General features: G+C 37.9%; 1 protein-coding gene across 6 annotated transcripts in view; it reads left to right on the forward strand.

Moving 5' to 3' along the window:
* RALGPS2 (Ral GEF with PH domain and SH3 binding motif 2) overlaps positions 1–21,511 on the forward strand; it is a 117,941-nt gene that overhangs the window by 17,393 nt on the left and 79,037 nt on the right. For 4 of the 6 annotated variants that reach the window (XM_071809979.1, XM_071809980.1, XM_071809981.1 and 1 more), the window contains 3 exons: positions 7,303–7,434; positions 10,528–10,656; positions 21,223–21,273. In XM_071809979.1, the coding sequence (XP_071666080.1) occupies positions 7,378–7,434; positions 10,528–10,656; positions 21,223–21,273 (237 nt within the window). In that variant the 5' untranslated portion in view covers positions 7,303–7,377. Of the gene's footprint in view, positions 1–7,302; positions 7,435–10,527; positions 10,657–21,222; positions 21,274–21,511 lie in introns of those variants that run through there. The other 2 variants (XM_065841768.2, XM_065841772.2) reach the window with 1 other exon arrangement.

Below are 21,511 nucleotides of genomic sequence, written 5' to 3' on the forward strand. Positions count from 1 at the left end.
TCTCATTTGAGGAAATGGAAGCAACAAGTTGTACCAGTTCTTTAGATTATAGAGAGCATAGTATTGGGTACTGGAACACCATGAAGAAGGTATCTTGATAGCTGGAAACTGAGTAAGATATGAGACAGAGCCTTACTATGTTTTACCTTAATGTTTCTTTTCTCAACCCCCTGCCAAAGTCAGAGAAAGAGGTTTGTAAAAGCAGCAATAATATGATTTTCTTATCCTGAATGTGAGCGCACAGGATAGTGAAAGTGCTCTATGACTAATGTTGTCTTAAAAAGAGAATAATAATTTCACTTAGTTATTTGTCCAGGTAAACCTTTTCCTAGAGTGAGAGAAGAGAATCTAAATTAAGGGCCATTTTAGATTGAGGGTTTTTTTTGTATTTTAAATTTCGTTGTCAAAACTAATAAAATTATTTTCTTGTTCTATTTTTTGCAGTTCTGTGGGTTCTAATTTCATCTGTCTTGGAGCTCCAACAGCTGATACTGCTGAGATTGTTGTGCAACAAATGCTTAGGGCAAGAGTGGATGTGTGACATAACTTTGACTGGTGGAGTTGTATGAGTACAGAAGTGCTTTGAGTTTGCAGCAGGGCTAATCAATGAAAAAAAGAGTCTATGTTACTGGGTTAGCTATACTGCTGGTGCAGGCACCATATGACACGATTTCTTTCAGGAAGGAGCCCAGTATCAATTTGAGCAGCTATGGTTTTTGGCTTTTCATACGGTTTTCTGGAGGCTACTCAAGAACCTGATTATTACATTCTGATTTGGAGCATAAAATTACATTTTATTCCTACTCCTGGTTTGTGCTCCTGATATTTAAACACGGCAAGTGTATCCTTGTGCAGATTTCAGTTTGTTAGCGTAAGGTCTCCTGGTTTCCACTTCCGCAATGTAGTCTTCAGAGAATGTGGAAGGCTTTCTCTGCATATGTTTTGATCAAAATCTTTTAGAAACTAGGTGACCAGAACTGTGTGCAGTACAGCATCATGCTCTCTTATGAAATGCTGTGGAGGTAGTATTTGTCCATAACTAATGCAAACATCTTGATCTCATGTCGCTACTTCATGCTTACAGCATTGCTGGCAGTCATTTCCAACTGATGTGCTGAAATTTATAAGAGAAATTTTACAGGGATCAGCCCAAATTATCCTTTAATGATTGACTTTCATTTTTCAATCTTCTATCCATCAGATAGTGTTGCTTTCCTGTATTTCCAAATGATCTATGACTCTCAGATTTGTACTGGTGTTGCATATTTAATAACTGTTAGTAATCTCTTCCTACTCTAGTATTATACTCCTCTGTCTCTGTTTTCATCAGACCTCTACCCCACGCATGTCTTCTACTAGTGTGTCTTATCTCAGTCTTCACTAGTGGCAGCTTATCAACTGCTTTGCCAAGATTTGTGAGTCTGACTGGAGATTTTGTAGTATGTGAAACTTTAGGTCTGGGATTTGATTATCTTTAATGATAAATTTCCTGCAGGAGGATGGGGCTGTATTAAGTTGCCTGAGCTTTTATTTCATCTCTATTGTAGTAATGATATTTTTATCAGTTTGGCTATCTTATATTACCTCTTAACACTATCATGCTTAGTGAAAACTGAATTAAAGTGTATGTTTAGGTCACTTTCATTTTTCTTTTTTAATGCTGTGTACATGCTATCTTATTTTGTCTTTATTCTTGCAGTGCCATAACCTAAGTTGGGTTTTTTGTTTTGTTGGGTCAGGTGTAAAACTAAAGATTATAGTTTGGAAGATGCAATTTGTTTGACTTGAGAAAATCGTCTTTCATAGTTAGACAAACATTCTTTTCCATGTCACCTATTCCTTGCTGACTTCCTGCTTAATTGTAGGGCTTTTGTGTGTGGGTTTTTTAATTAGTATTTTGGTATGGAGGGTGTTCTCTGCTTTTACCTCTTAAATGATAAGCTTTCTTCCCATCTTTAGACATGTTTCTAGCTTTACCTATCTGTGCATAGCTCTCGTGGACTCAGGTTCTAATGGGGAGTAAGTAATAAAGAACAGCGCCTTCTGGGGCAAGAGAAAGAGATCATGAATTTCTCTTTAATTCAGGAGCATTAAAAGCTTGGTGGTATGCTCAGACTACCTTGCATTTTTTCCCCCTGTAGTACCTGTAGTGACTCTTGTTATCACAGTACAGCCTTGTGCTGCTTCCCAAATCTTTCCTGTTGCAGAACAGACAACATACAGCCTGGCAGACAAATTATTTTTCCTTCACTATTGGATAGTATGTGCCTATGCTAACAGAGTCTTTCTGTGCACAGGTCTTGTAGGCATGCTGAGGTGCACGTGCACCAAACTGCAGGAAAGAACCGGGAGTGTAACCAGCTCTTGCCCTGATGGTAGATGCCATGAGTACTTGTATATGCCAACGTGGCACAGACCAGCAAAAGGTGCACTTGGCATGTGAGGCATCTGCCCCAGGGGTTGGGGCAGCAGACTTACCTGGATTCCCACTTGCTCAAGGGGAAACACATTACCAAAGTGAGTCTCAGAACATCTATATAGTGATCTTGTGGGCAATATAGTCCATATTCCATTCATCTAAAAAAATATATGTGTATATATCAGACTAAAAGGTATTTCAGTACTCGATGCCTGATAAAGATTAAGGAAAAGGTACTTAGAGAATGCATTAAAGTGACAGCATCTTAACTTTGCTGTATTTATTATTGTTGGATTTATTTTGGCCATATTGTTGTGACTTTCTAGCAGAGAGATTTTACCTCAAAACACTGAGAGCAGTAAGCACGCAGGACCCCACATCCAAAACCACAAACATTACTGAGTGTTCTTTGTGTAAGGCAGGAATTGCAGTGTGAAAAATGAGTAATAGAGGCTCACTCTTGTAGCCCTGAATGTTATGGAACTATAGATTGTTTGGCCTGTTTCGTATTTAACAAGTTCTGATCAAGTGGGCAGTGAGGCACTGAAGTGGTTCCACAAAGTACCTCTCAGACAGAAGGATCCACCTTGGTGCATATTATGCAAATGTGATAGTTGCTTGAGGAACTTGTATGTCTGTTTCACTGAAGCTGCTAACTTATGTTAAGTAATTAAAAGCAATATTAATTTAGAAAGTGTCAAGCAGTGCTGGAAGAAAATACAATTCTAACTAAGAATCAAAGGGCTCATGTCCAGAATCAGAATTTAATCAGTGGCTCCAAGATTTCACTGAAGTGTTTTGAGGTCATGGTGTGGAGTAGCTGAATCTAGCTAGGCTGTACTATGTATGCATGAGGAAGTGAAGATTCAGTGAAGGCCGGTACACTTCAGTTCCTTTTTTAAAAATAAATAGCTTTTTCTGTACTGTTTGTGAAAATACCAGTGAGAGTTCCTGCAGGATCAGGAGCTCAGTTTGATTTAGTCTGGAACTGGTCTTCTGGTTCTTACAGTGCTTTGGTCCCCACACTCTTTGGTAGTGGCTTTGCATTCATAGTTGATGATTAATACGTGAAGGCACTTATGTTTTCTTTGTGGGGATTTGTGATCAAAACAAATGACATTTTGTACTGCTGTAATGAATGTAAACAAATGAATGTAAACAAAGAGGCTCTTAGTCATCATGACTCTTGAGCCATTCATAAAACTGTGCTGTGGCTATGACTCCTCAAAGCTTTTGTACTGTTCTGGACAGGAAGTTTTTAATATAATTTTAGGGTAGTCTTTTAAAATACTGTTTGTACAGTATATTTTGGGGATATTGTTTGACCCAATATGAGACAAGAATATCCCTGGATTTTTCTGTGGAAGAGTTTCAGGTTTAGGTGAGTCAAATACTCTCTAACCAGGTTCTTTCAGATATTCCACACATGGAGGGTGTAACATTTAATATTAAATTTACTTATCTGAACACAGAGGATGTTACACAGGATTTCTGATTGAGCGGAGTGATACAAAATATGCTGAAATCACAATTCAAATGCGAGTTACACTTAGCAAAATATGGCAATTGCAATATACAGTTCAAACACAATAACAGTGTGATCCCTGCTAGCGGTCTCTACAATATGTTCACCACTGTGATATTGGGTATTCCCAGTCTCCAGGAAGGAACATGTGAGTTGAAGCCTGTTTTTTTGTCAGTTGTTTTAGGTTTTTCTACTATGTGTTGGGATCAGCCGTGTGCTTACTCCTCTCATGCTCATTGAGGTAACTTGGGAAGACACTTCTTTTTTAATGAACTCAGGGAGCAACGTTTACACCACTGGTTGATTCACTCAACTGTAATACAGTCAGGTGAACTGCTCGACTGACACAGCTGTTTATCTAAAACAAAGGCCACCCTCTGGTCCCCTTTGTGCTGAGATGAAGTCAGGTTCTTTGCACCAGCTGTGGTCAGTCACACCCTGCATTGGTCAGAGCTTCATGGGCATGTGGCCCTTGCTCATCTTCACCCAGCTGCCCTCCTTTTTGGGGGTTTATAGGTCAGTCGCTGTAGTGGAATGATCATCAAATACAGCCTTGGGTGAGTTGCAGAAAAACTCAGCCGCATGAAGACAGCAGATCCTGGTTAGTCTAGACATTTTCATTCTTTGGATATGATGAATCTTTTTATCAGTATTTTTACTTTGCCTTTTACTGCACAGTATGCAGGGCATGAAGGGGCAGTAAGATACTATATAGCATGTCCAGGCTTCAGGCTGGCATAAACGCATGCTGAAGTATTTTATGCATCGTATAAAACACCTTCAATTCCACATTTAATGCATCTCTGTGCACAAAGGCATTTATTAAATTGAAGAGAAACAGACTGGAAGTTCACATTACTCAATGTAATTCAGTTTTCGTAATTTGATACACAGGGTACGCAGTGAAAACTGTGACTCACTATTGCAGTGTGGCAACAGTTGCTTCACAGCCTCAGTGATGCTGCTCTGAAGAGCTCTGCTATTGATCACTTTCTGATATTGCTGTTTGCTACTTATTTTGGTGTTGAGTAGAAAGGTAGTATAGCAAGCAAATTATTGAATTATTCCAGTGTTTTTCTCAATGTTTGCCTTAAATGATACACTGGCGAAAATTATTGCCGTGGCTTTTCATTGTTAAGGGAATGGTGATGTTCTCAAATCTAATGCAGCTTTCAAATGTACATTTTGAATGTTGCAATTTCTGGAACTTTAAAGTTGATAAATGCTAGTTTGTAGCAGTTTGGTACTAATTCTGCCATATACTGTATCTCCACAAAGTGGGGCGGGGGGAGTATAAATGTATTCAAACATACTGTTGTAATGCACCAATGGGTACAAAATTAACATTGTACCTGCACCCCAAAACCAAACAAAACAAAAACCCAAGCCAAACAACACCCCCCCCTGTTTCTCTCCCCTTCCCCCCTTTTCTGTTTTTACTTTTCCTTCATCAGAAACATTTTCTCAGTTCTCCCCTTTGTTTCCCTCTGTTAATATGGGGAAGGGGAACAACTGAACAATATATGGGATAAGGGACAAATATATGCAATTCAGTTTGGCTTTGTATGATACAATTATGGACCATCTAGTATGATGAAATTGTGCAAAGTGTCAATTTTCCATATAATTACAGTGTTTAAAAAAATACAAATTTTTAGAGGGTAGTTATTTCAGCAGAGGAGATTAAATTGGCACAAGAGTACCATTTTGGACATATGGATAACCTGAAACTGATTTTGGAGATGCAGTACCTCTGTCCTTTACTGTCCTTTACTGTCACTACATAAATGAAAGTTATGATACATAAGTTAGAATTTTATTTCCTTGCTTTTCAGTGAAGTTAATGAAAAGCCTATAGAAGGGAGGCATTGGGAAGCTGAGCATTTGGAAATATTTCACGAGACAATCTGAAGTGTAATTGAGATAAGGACAGGACAGCAGTGACGCAAGCGAAAGATTAGGTAGTTTTTATGTATGGTCTGTTAGTATAACAGCTAAAATCTAAGTGCAGTTAAGTGTATATTTAGCGGAGGAAAGACAGTCTTAATTATACCGTATGGGCTGGGAGTATAATGTTCAAGTGAAGTGTAGCATCTTCTGTCCTGTGAATGTTACAGTCCATCAATTTTTTAGAAAACAAACCAAGAGGGTAGCGTTTGGACGGCTCAACGTAGGTCAGAAAGGGACTATTAATACCCCCAAATACTTAGAAGCTATAGTGTTTGAAATGTGCAGTGTGGCTCTCTTTCAGTTGCCCTTTTTTTTGTATTGCGTTCCTACAATGACACTTTAAAGTTACTGCTTTTTTTGAGGATGTTTTGTTATTTAAATATTGCAGTTTCTTGGCTTGTTTATCTGACATACCTGGTTTAGGTCACTTGGAGATAGAGCTTTTTGGATTACTTTATCTTGTTTATTTCATTATGTAGAGATCTTAAGTATGAGATACTGTAATACTATTTTGTCATGTGGTATTACACAGTTACCTGTCACCTCCATTTATTTGCAGATGTGTAATAGTTCTGAGTTAAACTACAAACCTAAAGGGAATTTCATTAGTAATAGCAACTTTGGAAACAATCACACTTGTTATAGACCTATGAAAACTGATTTTTAATTGTTTTCACACTAGAGGGCACTAACATCTCATGAAATTTAAGCCCAAGCCAATTTTTACTTTCTGTAGCACTTAAAAAGTGGGTAGTCTTACTGTTTTGGTAATGGGTGCCAAAGGTTTCCATTTCTTTGAAGCCTTTTCTCTGTAGAAATGAAAAGTAATGGTATTCTTGCGAAGATGCATTAAAATTTGGTTTGTGGAGTTTTTCATTGTGTGTGTGTGGGGGGGGTTTAACAACAATAATTTGGGTAATTTGTAGAGAAAATTGTAAATTTCACTTGTAATCTTAAATTGCTTTTAATACAGTGATTTTTCACTTGAAGCTGGTGATTAGGTATGTAGATAGGAGACTCAGAAAACTTCTTACAAAAGTTTTCTGTTGGAGTTAATATCTGGAATATACTTCTTAAAGCTGGTAAACAAAGGAAAATAATTGTAGGAGAACGGATGTTGCAGGCCTATCTATAAGTTACAGTTGATGCATGCATTTACACATTGGTACCTGGTATATAGAAAATAGTATGAAAATCTATACTGCCTGTAAGTAATGTGTCATAACGGAACCTTCAATTGTTTGTTGTTTTTCAGTAATTGTAGAATGTGTGTTTGAATCTAAAGTTTATTCCTCAAAGTGGTGTAGCCGTTTTGAAACTACTTTATTTTTGTTATGGATTTTAGATGCTGAATCTTGTTTAAAACATGTGAATGAAATGGTTTCTGATTACTTTTTGCTTTTTGTAGGAATGGTTATTCAGTTGCCTTGGAGATGATCCTGCTGCTGTAAATGCAGGGCTGAAGATTAATGGTGTGGGCAGTATGGACCTAATGAACGGACAGTCAAGCAGTGTTAATATTGCGGCTACTGCCTCAGAGGTAAGGGTTACAAAACTCAGTTGTTGGATACTTAAGACCACAAATACTAATTTGAAAAGAAACAAGGCACAAAAATGTAAGTTTTTTCTTTTGGCAGATTTGGTGCAGCAGATTTTTGGTTTGTGAGTTGGTTTCGTGTGTCTCAGTTTAGGTGTGAATCACTTACAAGTTCTAACCTTTGTATAGCAGAATAAAGCATGAGCAAGCAAAAGCCAAAGCTGCCTTTTTATGTTCTCTTCCATCACATCTAGACAAGAAGCTTTTCTTTTCAAGCTTGAACAATAATAGATACTCTTAGCGCAATAAGCTGGGCGGGCAAGGCCTGTGGGAAATGTTCTGTTCTTTGACAGGTGTTTGTGTTTGTATTGCAGGGCGGTCTGTCACACTAGTGCTGGAATAAGGTTGTTCCCTTTGTCTCTTGGGCCATATTCAGGCACTGGTGTGGGTCACCTCCTGCCCACCAAAGTTTCTGCCCTTTAGAGTCAAACAGCTCATGGGTTACAAGTGTGTGTATCAGCCAAGAAGTGGGGATTGGCCTCCTGTGCTGCTGCCTCTTATTTTGAAGTTAATGTAGTTCTCTATTTGTTGTCTACTTGTTAAGGGAAAGAAGGGGTGGAGTGAAGTTTGTATGAGAACTTTTTGAGTTCTTTTTGCTAGGATCAGGTGAGGAGCTGTTGAGAGTTGTGACTGATTCCTAAATTCTCAGCAATGTTGGAGGGTTTGCAAGACCTTGTTGTTTTGTTGTGTGTGGTTTGTGTTTTGTTTTTTCTTTCCCAAAACTTTTTCAAAACACTCCCCCTTCAAGTGTGGTGGTTTGTTGTTGTGTTGTTGGTTTTTAGTTTTTTTGTTAATGCCTTGTAGTACTGGGATGAAGGAAACTGAGAGTCTTCCTTCATATTGAGTGATCTTTCCAGATGCATTATTTGTCTGTCTTCTTTAGGGTGACTGAATATATGCTTTGACTTGTACAGATGTACATACTAACATAACCTTTCTGCTCAGAGGAGACTGAGCTTTACTGCTAATGCATATTGGTTTTATTGCTTTTGTCACAGTGTGAAACATGTTTTTACCATAGTGGATTTCAGTTTGTCTCTTTTTGTCGTCTTCATTTCTATTGTTTAAAAGACAAGATACTCAAGGATTCTCCAAAGTCGGTAGTGATGAGAGCCACAAAGTCCTGAAAACAGTTGCTTCCTTGAATGAATCTTTGGACTTACAAAAGATGGTTGTTTTATTTATGTGTTCACTGATGTGTTTGGATAGCAGAGCTGCATGTGTGCTGTGCACTTGCATGTGCACTTGCATGTGCATGTGGAAATGGGAAGCACCATAAAAAAAGGTGAAAGGAAAAGTGGAGTGTTGCCTTATCAAAAGGAATCAATCTCTAGCACAATTTCAGAAGCATTGTGAAGATTTAAACAAGAAAGCTGGCATCAGTCTCCAAGACCGTTGTTTGTTTTTATAGAGATTCTTTTACTTCCTTTATCATTGGATTATGAATCTTTGACCGTTTGTTGGCATGCAACTAAAAAAAATTCTTGGAGGAAGGCTCTAGTTTTACTCAACAAGGTAATCTGGAATGTTTACGTGATGACTGATAAAATTTAGTAAAATATGTGTTGGCAAAGCTAGGTGAATCTTTTTCCATCAAGTGTGTGTTGGGTTTTTTCCCGATCTTGACTAACTGGGAGGAAGCAGGATCTGTAGCTAAAATGTTTCTCTTAAGTGTTAGATCCTGAAAATGACTGGTTTGGATGCTTGGTTGTTTTCAAAGTCAGGTTTTTCAGAGAAGTGGGACTGTTAAAAGAACCTAAGTACAACTGGACATGATTATTAGATGAGGATATATTTTCTTTATATGTCCTTATAACAAAAGTGCCTTAAAATGGGCAGGAGTTTATTTGAGCTGGCTGAATTCTTGATGGGTTCAAATGTTCTTGTTTCTGTGAGTGAGAAGCAAAGTCCAAATACATCTTGTGACCCTAAAATACTGCCTTGTTAGGCCTTCAGAAGAAGGCATTAGCACATTAGAACTATTTACTGGCATCAGTGACCATGTGCTATCTTCCCTCCTGCCCTGGCATCGGCAGACACCATGCAGATGATAAAGATACATCGGTCTCCAAAATGAGACAGACACACCTTGCTTTGTACTTGGTGTGCTTGTTCATTTTTAGTCAAGAGTTTGCTTTTCACCAGGTTTCTGAAAGTGAGAAGAAACTGAGAATCAAGAAACATGCATAGGTTTTCAGGTCTTCAGAGGATAGTGCGGGGCAGAAAAGCGTTTGCGTGCTGTATGCATATTTCTGAAATAAATATGCCTGGGGTTCAGATGTGACGGGTACATCTGAATGTGACCTCTCCATCTCCATGCAAAAAAACTCCTTCTTCTCTAATGACTGACCAGAATCTAGATTTGCATGTATATACTAAAGGAAGCGATTACTCCTAACATATATTGTTTTCATATGAAGCGTATGAAAGCCATGTACGAAATGTATGAAACCAACGTGAAGTGTTAATACAAAGTGTTAATTTTTTCTTGAAACATATTTGTCTTTTGCAAGGAAGCTAAATGTGTACTGGAGATTAAGATTCATATTCTAGGATCTGGTATTTTTTGCAAATGTGAATTACTACCATTAAAAACCAACCAATCAAAAAACCTAAGACAGTTTGTTTGAAGTGCCTTCTACAGGAATACATACGTAGCTTACAGCATAAGTTCTGTACATTTTAACACTTCTAAGAGAAGCAGGAAGAGATTGATACTGGTCTTTGATGTTAACTGTTCCCTTGGGACAGACCTTGTCTTTTTCCTCACCATAGTGGCATTTTTTCTGTTTGAAATTCAGTGTGACTGTATTGTTATTGTTATTATTAACATTCCTGTCAACGAAATTTGAATTTAATTATGCCGTTGGTTTACAAGTCTCTGATTTTTTAGTAGTCTTTGTCAGGAGAAAGCACATCCTGTGGTTGACTTTTAATTGATAATTTATCCAATAGAAACATTCTGTGAACAGTGAACAGAAATTTTGTTTATGAGAGAGTAAAAACAAAAAGAGGAGAGAACCAAAATATCCTCAGTGTTTTTGTCTGTTTCTTCAGAAGAGTAGCAGCTCTGAATCCTTGAGTGACAAAGGTTCAGCTGAACTGAAGAAGAGCTTTGATGCCGTGGTATTTGATGTTCTAAAGGTTACACCAGAAGAATATGCGGTAAGCAACGCAAGTAATTTTTGTTACTTCATGTGTGAGTCTTCTTGGCTACTTTTCCCTCTGATTTTCCACTTCTATTTTTTTTTTTTTTTTTGCCTAACTTCCCTTGTCTTTGAATTTCAGAAATGGATTCTACACTATAGTTCTTCATCGTCTAAATTATTTTTAATGTCAAGTGGTCTTTTTGGGCTATGCTGTCGGGGCGCTTTTCACACTTTTGTATGCAACATAGACCAAAGATTTTCAAATCTGTATGATACAGCTTAATTCTAACATGCCTATTTCAGTTGCAAGAATATACTTGACCTGTACTTGCTTTTTACTGGAGATATTTTAACTTGGTTAATTCTTATGTCTAGGGAACGTTTTCTTCTTTTGGGTGCCATGGTAGAAAATGATGGGTTGGCTATACTGCAGAACCAAAACCAAACGAGTGAAAAACAACAAACAAACAAAAAATATGGGATTATTATTATTTTTTTGTAAATCCTACTTGTAGAGGTTAAGATGACAGATGGTCCCTCCATTTCAGTGATTCAAGTATGTTACTAGAAGGATTGTTGACAAGCTACTGCTTTTACTACATTCACTATTCGATTGATGAGATTCATGATGAGTTGGCCTGGGGAGATTATCAATATGCGATAGTATGTATCACAAAATATTCCCATTAAGTTTGTTCTATTTTTTTAATTGTTAATAACTATTTCAGTTAATTATTAATGGCTAAATTGATTTTAGTGAGCACACTGAAAATTTAAAGCATCTGTACTGTGAAGTGGTACTTACACATTCGATTCTTCTTGGATAGTTAATGGGATTTATTCCTGACTGAGGTCCAAGTCAGGTAGTTTGGGTCTCCTCTTTACTCCTTTGTCAGAAATAGCTGGGTAACCTGCATCTCATGGGAAGATATTTTTGGGGCTGGCTGTCCTTTTAGTTTTATCTTACAATTTCTCTACGTAAAGGAAATTTAAGTACTTAGGGAGTTCGGGGCTAGGGGCATGAATTCAAGTGGAATTATGTATTCAGGCCAGAACAGCTCCAGGTTCCTTTGAATGGCTCTGCTATTTAGCTGGTGGTAGATGCTGTTGAGCAGCAGAGCGGATCACTTAGTCTCTGTGGAGCTGCTGTCACTCACTTGGACAGCAAAATATACAAAGGTGCTTTGTCTTTCATTTCATATTCCTTTTGCTCTACTAAATCATCTGTCCTGTGCAGAAACCTTTTACTTTCATGGGTGTTCAAACTGTGACCTACTTAGTAAATCTTGGTTAGATAAAAATCTTTATTGAAATCCAGTGTTTTTGCTGTCTTCATTTTATGCTTCAAACTGGGTAGAGTTCCACTCACAAACAGGAATCGTTTCACATTACAGTTATGAACCTGTGATTGTATTTTTTGGTGTTTTTACTACTTGGTATAATTCTTTCAGTTCCCTGAAATAAAACATCTTTACTCTTAGCCTTCTCGCTTTTAGAGTTTCTGGTTCTTCATATTAGATTTTGCTTACTGTAAATGGATCTGAATGTCTTATAGAATTCTGAACAGTTGAGAAAAATTGCTAGTAGTCAGCATGTAGCCCTTTGGCAAGGTTATAATTAATTTCATTTATTTTTCGGTGTTTCTGTATGCAGCTGCACTTCTTCGTTAATGTTTGTTTCCCCCGGCAAGTTTGCTTTCCCAGTAGGCCTTGCTTGCTTCGAATGCTGTCTTTTTCTGACTGTTCTTGCTGAAGGTCGTAGGAATAAGTAAATTTGCCCAAAACTTGGATGCCTTGGAGAAAAAGTACCTTTGACCCTTATGCTTGTTTTTATTATGTTGGCCATTTCCTTATTCTTTCTGTTTTTAGTCCTACCATAACAGATAAATTATAAAATCTTCATCTGGATTTTGGTGTTAATGTGAAGACTGGCAGAGTGACACAGTACAACCAGGCTCTTGAGGATACCAGCACTGAAGAGAATGCAAAACTATGCTAGTAAGGTTTTAATTATAGTAGTGGGTCTGTACCTCTCAGGTTGGACGTGGTTATGCTACCAATTGCCTTTTGTAAGTATGAGAAAAATTCTAGTTTAGTGACAGTTGTTGTAGAACGGATGCAGTGCAGACTACTGACATCTGGGACTTAGCGAAGGCTGAATTCTATTACCAACTGCAGAATGAGTACTGTTCGAAAAAAAAAAAAATGGTTTTTGAAGTGGTGAACTGAGGAAATAATTTGTGGGCTGTGTAAGTGCCTTATTCATGGAGAGGAAAGATAATGTGATAAAGCCAGTAAAAAAGCAATAAAAGTAAGTTGTTGTACAATTAGACAGCTGTCTAATTAATGGTTAGGAAACCTTGGCTTGAACAAAAAAGAATTCCAGTGCATAGGTAGCATAAATATGAGAGTTAACTGATAAAATTGACGTCAGTATTGGGAGGTCTTATCCTGCACCTTCTAGGACATGTTGTATTTAGCTCAAAATGGGGCACTGCGTACAGATGGGACAATTACAATGATAGTAGAGAAAAAGGAGGAAAAATCTGAGAGATGATTAACTTTGAGAGATACTGGAAATAGAATTAACGCTAGCGGTTTCAATACTGATATGAGAGACACAGATGTCTTTTCAGTTCCCACTGTTAGAGGTGTCATTGTTACTTCAAAACTCAATCTGTTTAGTCAGTTAGTGGGTAACAGACAAGTTGGACTACAAAAGCTATTGCTTGTAATCCTGTATTTTCAAGAAGCTGCTTGCCAAGCCAAAGAGAAGCCGAAGTGTAAATATTTTTGGTGATTTTATTTCCATATTCTTCCCTTTGGCAGTCATCTAACACTGTCCCGAATGCACAGTTGGTGTGCTGTTTCATGTAATGGTCCTTTGTTCTGCCTCCTACTAACTTTCTAGCAAAAGTGTGCCAGTCTTCCAAGGGGTCTAGTTTGAACAGTAAGAGGAACTATTATTCTAATAGATGCATTATAGTCCACTTATACTGTTGTTACCAATCAAGTGTTTTAAGTTCGTTGTGAGGTTGAAGGCCACTTTAGAAAGGGCAAAGTTATAGCTGAAACAGGTGAGACCTTCAGGCGTAGCTGCTGCTGTTGCAAATTCGTAGTTTGCTTTATCCCCCTGCAGCTTACAAAACCAGAGTTTCTAGGGGATGTATTGAATGCCTGCATGTTTCATAAATTTTTGGGGAAAAAGGATTCTGTTCGTTGAGTATGAAGTAGGACACATTTGTTTCCCGCTAAGGATTCTACAGACAGCTTCCTAGCAGTAGCTAATAAGGAGACTGTCTCTGTTTTTAAATACCTGCTTTTAGGCTGATCACTGCTCACTTCTTTTTTAAACAGCTAAAAGCCACAAAACAAGTTGGTGCCAGGATTACCCAGTGGTGTCTGGCCCTGCGATGGAGCCGTTGTATGCGCAGGGCCGGCAGGGCTGCAGTGAATGCTGTCCCTTTTCCTGGAAGGGAGAAGTGTGGTTTGGAGTGGACAGGACAAAATTTGTGGGGGAGAGGGATATGTTAGCGGTGCAGTGACAGTAGAAAGGGGGGGCTGGTGAGACTGAAAGAAAAAAGGAAAATGCTTTGAGGACATGAGCTCCAAATTAAGATGCTGGCAAACCTCAGGTTGAAGAAATATTTATTTTTTGCTTTACAGTAAATTCATATTCCTTAGACTGCTACTGTTTAATTATTTGACTGTTTAGCACTTTTTGACTCACTTTTCCATTTTATACTTGAACTTAGCCACGGTGGTGTAAATATTTGAGGTAGAATTAAGGGAAGCGCAGCTGTATAAATCCGTTGCTTTTTTTTCCCACCTAGTTATCTAAGAAGGATTCTTTATTCTTTGCCCTGGTCTGTGAAAGCGCTACAAAGTGAGTTTGCATTGAAATGTATGTGTGTTTCTTTTCTTCTTGATTCCAGTTAAACTTCATCAACTGGATGCTGGAAAAAGCAATATTACTTAATTTGGAAACAATATACAAATAAAGTTTATTTGTTGAAATGTTTAGGTGAAACAAGGAGTCTTTCTCAGAGGCGTTCTTAAAACAGTTGAATATCAAGTTACCTCTATCTGGAAAAAGAGCATGAGAGTGGGTTTTGTAAAGGAAGCGAGTCTCGAGTTGTAGAACCATATTGCATGTGTAACAAAAGTGCAGAAATGGGTCTTGAGGGGTGTAGGGTTCAACAAACGCATTTTTTGCTCCTTGGAACAGAACAAAAATAACTTAAACTGGCTTGAGGTTCCCCCGAGGAGACATTTCTCTCTTGTGCGGGATTCTGGCAGATCCACCGTCCCCTTGGCGAGTTCCCGTGCAGCTACTGGTGTGAGCTGTGCTGCGCGGCTCCTGGCAGCGATGTTGGTTTTGGCCTCTCCTGAGCCTGGTTGTTGGTGGATTAGGGAGTTTGAGGCAAGTCTGTCTGCATCTGAGAGCGGTTTGAGGAAAGTACTGGGCCCTGGGAGCTTGTGATGAAAGAGAACTTCTGCTTGTATGTGTTCCTCTTAGCTTTATTTTACATAGGAATGCTAAAGAATAACGTGCTCCCAGTGAGAGCGAGAAGAAGCAACTTTGTCATAGCATGTGGAGGAACTATTAATGATAAAAGTTCTGGAGCAGACTTTGTGAGAAAACAAGTGGAGTTTCAACACAGGAACTCTTATCCCCCAGCGTTCATCTTGGACAGCAGAATTATTCTCTTACTGATGCAGTGCTTAACAGAGGCTTAGCTATTTTTTCAGTGAGGAAAGTTATTCTGGCAGCATGGAGAGACAGTGCTGAGCCAAGTTGGAAGGCTTAAATATAATTCCTTCTAAAAATTCAGATTAAGGAACAATTTATGAAGTGCTGCTTGAACCAACATGGCTTCAGGGAAAATCAGATTATTGCAGTGTTCTTCAATAACCAAAATGCAGGCATTTAATTTTTTTCATCTCGGACAGAACCTTAGTTTTTCTGTTCACAATGAGAGTCTCTGTCCAGGAGCTCTATGGGAAGTGCACTGTCCTCATGGTAGGTACAGGGCAGGAAAACTTGCAATACAGCAAGTAGCCTGATATAAGCAGTTCATGCTTGAGAAAGCCTAGGGACTAGAAAGGCGGGATTATAGTCCAGATCAAGTGGGAACTTTTGTATAGGGGCATGGAGAGGAGCTTGATGCAGTGGTGTGAACTGCACCTAGAAGTTCTTAAATTACAGGGGTTTATGGGAGAAGGACAATCCATATGTGTTCACAAAGAAGAGAGAAGGAATTGGGGAACGTTTTAAAATATCACTTCATTGAACTCTCCATATTTGTCAAAGAAGCAAAATGAGATGTGGTTCTTAATCACCTGGTTGTAAAACTTCTTGCCTGACAACCTTGTCTGAGAAGAGGGGTAAATATTTATTTATCTGGATTTATCTGGGTATTTATCTGGATATAAAACTGTATGTTAATAAGTTTAGTGTTTTGAAGTACTTGTTAAGCAATCCAACGTCTCAACACACAGGAGGGCTAAAATACTTTGCTGGGGACTGTCCCCCAACAAGGTTTTTGAACTACATGCAAAAGCTCCCATGGCTGTGCAGGGGTGACAGCTCCCCTGTGACTGCCGTTCCAGTGTCTTAACTGCAAGATGAGCATTCACTCTTCTTTAAAGGATGGTTTTCTCTTGTAGCGTTCTTCAAGTGATTGTGGATTAGGAAATATATTAGTTGTGTATTAAAAACATACCTCTTATATTCATATTCCAGAATTGTTATCTAGGATCTAGGGTAAACATAAATACACAACTTCCATTTAGCTCTTTCATTGCCTGAGCAATGAAGAAGTTCTTTGATACGTGTAAATGAATTAAATAGGCTTCTGGAAAGGCAGAAAATACCAAGTTTTCCCTTTCTTTGTGTAATCAGGATGTTTATTTAAATGGGGAGTAAGAATAAGTTCAAGCTTTTGTATTGCACATGTGATTTTCTTTTTTAATATATGCAACTGACAACTCAAAACCCAGAGGTTATGGCTGGCTTGCTTCATGTAACAAATTGATGTGAACACTTAAAATTTTTGGATTGAATATTAAAACATTAAACCGCATTTAGGAGAGGGTGCTATCCAGGAATTTGTATTGGCTGGGTTAAGGAACTGGAATGAGAAAAATTAGTGCATTGTGTCTCTTCGCTGCAGAAACCAAATTAGTGGCTTGTTTATTGAGTTTTAAATTAATTGGATCATGGTAGAAGTAACTTTTTTGAAGAGTTGAGCAGTGGTATCTAATGTGAATATTATAAATTATTTTCTAAGTTTTGTCATTTCAAGTGCTATTAATTAGAATGACAGCCTTTCCGTTTGCTTTATTTTTCACGTAGCAGTGAGCAAACACCCTTAAAATGGTAAAAAATCAGTTAAATTTTAGACTTGTAAGTTAATGTTGGAAAAAAAATTGTCAAAGATATTTTTAAACTCATAGTGTGAGAGACACTGTCATACCTGCAAACTCAAATGGCTTTTTATCCATCATTATCCATCATCCGTTAGGTATTCAGCCATCAGTCACTTGACTCTTGAATTGTGAACAATTTTCTAAGTCCTTGGAACTCTGAATGGAAATTGCAAGTTCTCTAAGAAAGGAACCTCAATAAGGGATGTTTCTTGACCGAGTGGTAACGTGATACAGTGTTACCAAAAGTGGATATTGCTTTTGCTGAAAGCAGCAAGATGTGTAAACCAAATAAGCAGAAATAAAAACCAGCCTAATATCAACGTGATACTAGAAGATCGAAGTTTATGGTGGTTTTTCTAGCTCTTAGAGTTACTGTTTTGATATTGTAATGTTCTTAATAGCACTTTAAAATATTTCTAGCAATGTACATCAATCTTGAATTTTGGCATGTGTAGGTTTTTCCCCAATATTAATATACCATTCACTGTTTGAAATAGATGCATTTATTTTGATATGTGAATTCTGATGTGAAGTTATAAAGTGTGTATTGATCCTGTCTTGGTTTAAGAGGCACTACCGAGGCAAATTATGCTCTAATTTAGCTAAGGCAGTTCAGGTTGATTAAGATGCCAAATTCTGAAGGACTGGGAAGACAGACAACATTTATTTTTAAGCATTCTCTTTTCTTTGTGAACAATGAATTAGTTTCCTGGCTCACTTTTATTGTGCTGTTGTAACCTTGTTTTAGTGAAGAGGATTTGCACTGAAATTTTAGTAACTCTTGAATTGCCTGGGTCCTTTGTAAGAATGTTCTAACATGCCCTGTATTAAAATTTCATTGAAGTGCACATTCTTCTGGTTTCACCTTCCCCATCCCAACCAAATTTCTAAATTGCTTCTTCTATTGGGAAGCATAGCGATATATTCATTTAGCCACAGATTTACCTAAAATAATACATTTCTGTGAAAACTTGGTATACTTTAACAGACAAACAGGAGACTAGAGATTGAGTTCTATGGCCGGTGTTTCAGGACTGGGTTCTTCACCTTGGAAATCAAAAGGAAGAGTTGACTCTTGCTGCGCTGTGTGGCAGCTCTGTGGTCGGAATTGGGTCAGGCAAGGGAAATGAATCCACACTTCTGTCCTTGCGTCTCTTGAGCATTCTCTGCAGGTCAGAAGGTGTAAATCCTTGGTGCTTGTGCCTGCACAGCCATGGATACATTTTTAGATGATTTACAGGACGGGGGTAGATTTTCTTCTTCCTGCTGAGTGGGAAGTTTAAAAATAATACAAACCCCTAAGTATCAGGCAAGTTTGTCCTGCACGGTGGTACAGACTTTCTGTATTTAGACAAGTGCTGCTCTCACAGGGAACCCCTTTTCTTGGGCATTCTCAATTTATCATCTTAAACTTTGAAGTAAGATTTAGAAATAAACTTGTGCCTCAGCTCCTTTTAGGATAAGTGTTGTCTGTTTCGATTATTATGTTCAAGTCTATTTTAACTCTAGAAATTAATTAGCCAGATTTTCCCTGCACCCTCCATAAGTATCATGCTTTTGGAGAAAAATATCGTTCCCCCTACTTGTTGTATGTATTTCCCTGCTCCAGTGTGGACTTGCCTTGCCTGTTTGTTTCCTCAAAAGACCCTTGTGGCTAGATATCTCAAATTGTCAAGATGAAATAGTGTTTGCTTATATAGGTGTAGTGTAACATAACCAAGAATGACATCAATGACATGTTTAGAAGTTTCTAAAGCTCTTTAGTGTGTAATGTAAAGATCGTGCTGTACCCTTCAGCTGTTGCCGGGCGTTGGCAAGCACGTTGTGGCTCGTGGCAAGGGGACACCCTGTCCAAGGGGTCTAGTGCTTTCCCAGATAACCTGCTGAGGTTAGGAAGAGGGAGTACGAGAAATTGCCGGTGTTATATGTGCATGCGTTCAAAATACTTCAGAAGCCAAATTTTATTAACCAGCATTTGAATAGTTTGTGTTATCTGGATGCAATTTCACAAATTTCCCCGCTTCTCCTGCCAGGAATGACTTGTGGCTGGCAGTACTTTTTGTGGCAAGATAAAACTACCCCTCTTGGAAAAACGCTTTGTGTGAAGATTTCTGCGTTTCTCACCTCGATGATCTTAAAACCAAACAGAAATTCTAAAAGTATCTTTAATTTTAGGAAAAGAGACTGTTTTTGTTCCCTCAAGGATGTCATTTTTTCATAAGCTTCATCAGAAAAGAATAGAATGGTTTTAGTTAGCAAGGTTGCTTTCAGTTTGAAAGGCATCTTGTTTTTGGCAGAAGTTTGTTTTTATTGTAGTTGCTATGGGTGCAAGGGAATAGACAAGTTATGTTGAAGGCAAAGAATATTTTGGCCTAGTATATTCCTGAATTTCTATTCATACTAATCACTGCTGCTTACAGCAAACTTTGTGGGGGTTACATGTGTCTGATATCCTCGCCTTAATCTAAACTTCTAAGGTACAGGGTAATTTGTGCTGTCAAAGCAAATGCTGAGGCTGATCAGTTGATTGTGAAACCGTATTTAAAAATGGTAGCTTGGAGATTAATTTTTAAACTGGCATTTAAATAATTCATGGATATTAATCAATGATAGGTACAAGTCATATGCCTCATACCACATGTGAGTGTGTATTTGTTACAAGACTAAGAATGTCATGTTTATGTAAAAGTTTGTACAGGATTTATGGCTACGGAGGTGTTCAGACACACACATTTATGAGTGCATATAGTCTTGTTTTTAAGGTGAGTATATGGATTCAGTTAAATTGGTCTGATTAAAGCTCACTTTAGCCCAAGACTAGAAAAAGCTCATCTAGCTTTAAAACATCATTGTTTGGAAGAAGGAACAGCCAACTAAAACAGAGCCCAGGCAAGAAAGTTTGTAAAAAGCAAACTAACTCATAAAGGGCTTGGTACTTCTATGATGCTGTACTGCAAAGTAACAGATGATTGTGTTCAGTGTGTTGGTTACAGAAACTGATCTCTATATATATATTTTTTATGGTCATGTCTGATTGCTAGAATTCATACCTAGAAACAGAGGTAGAGGTCAAGCAGATCTGCTGCAAAATGTAGATTTGGTCGTCTTTGGCAAAACACATCACTTCTTGTCTCATTAAAGCAGGTGCATCTCATTGCATATGCTTGCTTGCAACTAGAGCATCCTAGTTAAACTTTTTCTGCAAGCTTGACTTTATTTATTAAACTATTCTATTATCCAACATTGACATCCAATGGAAACTGCAATTTGTGACAGTCACAAAACTGTCGGTGTGTGCCACAGAGTGTATAAATGGGGAACTGCTATTTTCAAGGAGATGGGAATAAAACTCTGCCACTCACATTTGAGCAAACCAAATGAGGGCCCTGGGTTCATTGTTAAAAGGATATTTGTGCTATCTCAGATGGCACTGGTATTTCTGAGCTACTTACATGCTCTGAAAGGGATGGTCTCTTTTGCATACATAGGTGGACAGCAATCGTGCATTGAATGCTTAAAATAAGACTCTGTGAATATGTTTCAGAATGCAAAACCTGGCCTTTGGGAGTTCCTCTTTACCCTTTTCAAAGCCAAACAGATGTCCCGGAATGAAAATGTACTTATTAGTTCTGACTTGCTGGAAGTGAGATGGCTGTATTTGATTTTAACTGTTGCTGTGCAACTGAACAATGACTTAGTTATTCAACTATGGTTCAGGTATTGCTAGAAAAATGTTAGGGATGTTTCAATAGAATTCTGTAACACCGAGACTAAGATGCGGAGTTTGAAGAGAGACTGCCCTTGAACAACTAAAGTTAATTCCTTGTATTCTTGAATAGCTTCTTAAACAGTGTTTTTAAATTCAAGCTCTGACTTGCATACTTAAGTGCAGGATTATGCTCCTGAGAATAGTTCACTATTATTTTTTAATTTTATTAAATGTAAGGTTTGAAGCACTTTATTCTCTGGTTTTGCAGGATGGCTCTGTGGTGGTAGGAGCTGGAACCTCTGAAATGAGCTACAAAATGAAACTCTAATAATAAAAGGAAACAGAACCAATACGGTTCTCATGCAGCACAGCAACTTAATGAAATGCAAGGCTAATTTTGAGCTTCAATTAATTTTTTTTAATTTTTTTTTTTTTTTTTTAGGGTCAGATAACACTAATGGATGTCCCTGTATTTAAGGCAATTCAGCCAGAGGTAAGTAGTTCATTGGTTTTGTTTTCAAATTTAATTTCAAAAAAGTTATGCCAGTGTATAAATTCTGGAGTTGCAAAGTGTATGTATGTCAATAAATCTTAATTTTTGTCTCAGTTTATATAGCTCTGAAGCAGATGGTTTTGTAACAAGAATATGTGGAACAGTTTTGGGAAACAAAAAGATGTTCCCCACATAAATCATATGATTTCCATCCATTCCCTATGAATGACCAGTGGTG

This window comes from Patagioenas fasciata, chromosome 6 (assembly GCF_037038585.1).
Source record: "Patagioenas fasciata isolate bPatFas1 chromosome 6, bPatFas1.hap1, whole genome shotgun sequence".
In the NCBI taxonomy this organism is placed as follows: domain Eukaryota; kingdom Metazoa; phylum Chordata; class Aves; order Columbiformes; family Columbidae; genus Patagioenas; species Patagioenas fasciata.